We start from the raw sequence: 4,578 nt of genomic DNA on the forward strand, positions 1-4,578 counted from the left end.
CATGTCAGACCAACCTGGTGGCCTTCTATGATCAGGTCACTAAATCATTGGATGCAGGGGTAGTAGTGGATATAGTCTTCCTGGACTTCCGGAAGGCTTTCGACACTGTCTCTCACCCCCATTCTCATTGTTCAACTCTCCCTTCAATATTTTAGAGAAAGCATGAAAAAAATGTAGTGACTATAGACATATATTAAAAAGAAAACCTAAAATTATATAAATATGAAGGAAACAAAGAAGGGAAGAAAGAATATATGAGGGACAGATTTGCATGTCAAAAATTCATTAGAAAATACTCAAGGATCAGAACTTTAAGCTTACTTGACACAAGCCGCTAATGCACATATCCAGTGATTCAGTATAGCATCGCGTTCCATCGAGAACCTTTGGCGCCAGTTCTACAACCAGAGCTGTTCCTTTAGCCTGGCACTTCAGTGAACATGGGTTGTCAGGATCATTAGAGATTGGAAGCCATTCATAAAACTGTCCCTGGTACTTGACATCATTATGAGCAGAGCACTGCTGGGCACGAAAATCTCCTGCTTCTGGAGGGCAGTTCTGATGAGGAGAAAGGGAGAAAAAGAAAAAGGTTAGGCAGTCTGTCCAAGAAGGCTCAGTACTTCATGCTGTACAGTGAAGAAGAAACCTTAGCATAGGCACTTCTTTTCAGTTAGAGAAACATACTGGTCAAAATATAGACATGTTCACCAATGGGGCCATCTTAAATACAGAAAAATCAGCTGACTACTGTGCTTTCAGGGATTACTGCAGCAGTACTGGTAACATTACAAAATAATTTCCAGCATAAGAAACACATTTGCTTGCCCTATTCATCATATTTGACAGTCCTGAAACACTCCTAGGACGTGTCCACACATGCAAGCACATGTGCTTACAGCAGCTCAAATAGAAGCGGTATAAATTTGAGGCAGGGCTTTTTGCCTCAGCACCCATGCCCAGACATCCACTTTGTTGTTGTTCAAATTGTGCCACTTAGGGCAAAATAACCCTGCCTGGCTCCTCCTGGATCTGCAGCCAGGGGGAGCTAGAGCCTGGAGCCAGTACCTGTGCTATCCCCAGCATATGAAAACCTGCCCAGGCCAGCAGCTCAGGGCTACTTGCCCTCAGGAGCTTCTGAGGGAGGAGCCTCTGGGAGGGAGTTGGCCATGCCCCTTCCTGTCCCAGGTTGTTGCTATTGCTTCAAACTTGGTCTCAGGAGCTTCTGAGGAGAGGATGGCCAGGCCCCTTTCTGCTGCTGGCTGCTGCTAGCTTGTTCTCAGAGCTTTTGGGGGCAAGCTGGCTGCACCCTTTCTTGCCTTGGGCTGCTGCTGTTGCTGCCCCCCCCCGGGGGGGGGGGGGTGTCCTCTGCTGCACGCTGCTACCTCCTCTTAGGGAAGGGCCCACCGCACTCCAGCACTGCACCCCAGCAACATACTCTATCTTCTGCACTCCTGTTCCAGCATGCTGCCCAGCCTGCCGCCAAGCTGTGGTTGGGAGACAGCCTCAGGAGGCAGCCTGCACTGCCTGTGGGCCCCTCCCCCACCATCACTGCCAGAGCCTAAAGGTGCCTTGCCTGCCCCAGCTGCCTTGGCAGGCCAACCCCCACCTTCACCTCCATTTTCACGAGAAGCACACCCTGAGTGGCTGAACTAGATGGCTCCTACCATCACTGTTGCTGTTGCTGCCCCCTGTTCTGCTGCTGCCCCATCTCAGGAGAGAGGGAGATTCCCTACTGCACCACCTTGCACCACTCAACACCACACCTGCACTGGATTACTCCCTAATACACTGATTGCTTTTGCCCTTCCACACAGCTGCTTCACTGCATCTGATCCTGCTTTGTTTCCCTGCCTGGTGCCCTGCTGCTGAGTGCCTAGCAGGAGGCCTGAGTGGCTCTTGGACTGAACTCCAACAAAAAAAAACCCTCCACTGCTCCAGCCATCTTTTACATCTGCCTCAGCAGCCTTCCCTATGTGCTTTTCCCCTTGTGTGGTAAGTCCTGTAGTCCATTCCCCCTGCCCTGGTGTTCATTGTGTGGCTGAGTAAGCCAGCTCGAGTTTTCCCAGCCCGTGTGTGTGTGTGCGTTCCCCCTCCCCCGCATTCCCCAAGCATAGCCCTCCCAGCTTTTTTCCTGTGGGGAAAGGGAAGGGCTCCACCCCCAAGCCTAGACCACCAGTGCCTGAAGGAACCAGGTGCGCCACACCAACTGGCACACCCACTCAGCCTGTCCCTGACCCTAGCCCTGGCCTCACCAATGCAGAGGGGAAACCACAGCTATGTACAGGCAGCTGCAGGGTGACCCACAGCTGCGAGGCCTGAACACTCCACCACTGGTCCTTCTAGCTCAGGCAACAGGGCCCCCTTTCCAGCACTTCCCATAGGCATGAGGTAAAGCGCCAACTGCCCAGGCAGGAGAACCTGCATTTTGAAACCTGGGTGCAGGCCCTGGCTCAGCTAGTGGGGGCCCCCAAGATCATGGTGGCCTCCCACTTTCATGGCAAGGGGGTCTTTTTCCTTGCCTCGGAGGCTGCCGCACAAAAGGCGGTGGGGAGGGGGCTCATGGTGGAGAGCGAGTACATCCCCCTCGAGCCCCTAGAAGAGCTGGGGACCAGAGTGGTTCTCAGCTCTGTCGTACCTTATATCCCCAATTGGGCCCTGCTCCCCCATCTCCAAACCCTGGGGAGAGTTATGTCCCTGGTGGTGGCCCTCTCGCTGGGGTGCTGAGACCCCAGGCTGTGCCACGTGCTCTCATTCTCATTCTGTCATCAGGTCGTGATCCAGCTGGTGGCGGGAGCACAGCTAGAGGCCAAGGGCAGCCTCATAATTCCTTTTCAGGGGACCCCAGTGAGGATTTTCTATATGCTGGGGGACCTGCAGTGCTTCCAGTGCCATGCCCTTGCATCATGAGTGTCCCATGGGTCAGGCGGGGAGGGCATCCACAGGTCCCACTGGCAAAAGGAGTACCCCTACCACCAGTGCCCCTCCCCACTCGGGTCCCCTGGCACCCCAGCCAAAACTAGCAGCCCCACTTTGAGGTCAGGGGACTGCGCCCCCCAACCAAGTTTGGCGGAGTCCTGGGGAGGAGGGAAGCAGCCGGGGGAGGAGAGGGAGAGGGACCCCCCTGCCCCCAGCTTTGTCCCCGCTGGAACTGCCCCACTGCCCCAACACTCACCTTCTGCTGAAGCCTGTCCACCTGAGGACCACCCCAGGGACAGGAGGACGAAGGACAGGCCCTCCCAGCACAATAGCTCCAGCAGGTCCCAAACCAGGTATAGGTTGTCAAAGATGGAATGTCCAGGCACCGTGTACATCTGGGATGTATCACAAGGAGAGGGTGGAGGAGAGGGACAAGCTGCAACTAGATCTAGACAGGTTATAGGGGTGGGCGGATGAGAACAGGATGGGATTCAATACGGACAAGTGCAAGGTACTGCACCTGGGGAGGAAGAGATAGCACCATACCTACAGGCTGGGGAACTCCCTTCTTGTCAGTGCAGAGGCAGAGAAGGATCTTGGTGTCTTTATTGATTCCAAAATGAACATGGGCCGCCAATGTGGGGACGCGGGCAGAAAGGCTAACCGCACCTTGTCATGCATTCACAGATGCATCACGAGCAGGTCCAAGGAGGTGATCCTCTCCCTCTATGTGACACTGGTCAGGCCGCAGTTGGAGTACTGCGTCCAGTTCTGGGTACCCCACTTCAGGAGAGATGTGGACAGCATTGAGAGGGTCCAGAGGAGGGCCACTCACATGATTGGGGGCAGCAAGGCAGGCCCTACGACCGGAGGCTGAGACCTGAACCTGTTCAGCCTCCACAAGAGAAGGCTGAGAGGAGCTCTGGTGGCCATCTACAAACTGGCCAAGGGGAACCAGCAGGCTATGGGAGAGTCCCTGTTCCCCTGAGCACTACCAGGAGTAACAAGCAATAACGGTCATAAATTGACCGAGAGTAGATTCAGGCTAGATATCAGGAGGCACTACTTCACAGTCAGGGTGGCTAGGATCTGGAACCAACTTCCAAGGGAAGTGGTGCTCGCTTCTACCCTGAAGGTCTTCAAAAGGAGGCTAGATAATCACCTAGCCAGGGTCATTTGACCCAGCATTCTTTCCTGCCCATGGCAGGGGGTCAGACTTGATGATCTGATCAGGTCCCTTCCGACCCTACCTACGTCTCTCCACATGGACTGTAGGCACAGTGAGATGGCTTTCGCTGCCACCATGGGGTGGAAAGCAGTGACTGCCTGCAGGTGCCACTGACAGTGTCGGCAGTGCCTTTTCTGAGGGGGTGCACCCCCTACACATCGCCAGTTGTCCCCTGACCCCCACAGGGCAGAGCCCCCCCAACAGCACATGGACTACACTACCTGTAGGGTCCCATCCCCCTCCAGGGGCTACAGCTCCCCACAACCCCTTCAGTGGTCTCCAGCCCCCTGCTCATTCCCCTGCTCCTCTCCAGCCTCTGGAGGCTGGAGAGGAGCAGGAGAACAAGCAGGAGGCTGGAAATAATAAGATAACAAGCAGGAGGCTCATTCCCGTGATCCCCGTTCATTCTCCCAACTCCTCCCCCCCCCCCCCCC

General features: G+C 54.9%; 1 protein-coding gene across 1 annotated transcript in view; it reads right to left on the bottom strand.

The window, feature by feature from the left end:
* LOC102379424 (ADAMTS-like protein 1) overlaps positions 1 to 4,578 on the bottom strand; it is a gene marked incomplete at its 3' end in the record, with an annotated part of 697,172 nt that overhangs the window by 51,498 nt on the left and 641,096 nt on the right. The window contains exon 6 of the mRNA XM_025201268.1: positions 322 to 558. Within this exon, the coding sequence (XP_025057053.1) occupies positions 322 to 558 (237 nt within the window). The remainder of the gene's footprint in view (positions 1 to 321; positions 559 to 4,578) is intronic.

Source organism: Alligator sinensis, unplaced genomic scaffold (assembly GCF_000455745.1).
Source record: "Alligator sinensis unplaced genomic scaffold, ASM45574v1 scaffold917_1, whole genome shotgun sequence".
Classification (NCBI taxonomy): Eukaryota; Metazoa; Chordata; order Crocodylia; family Alligatoridae; genus Alligator; species Alligator sinensis.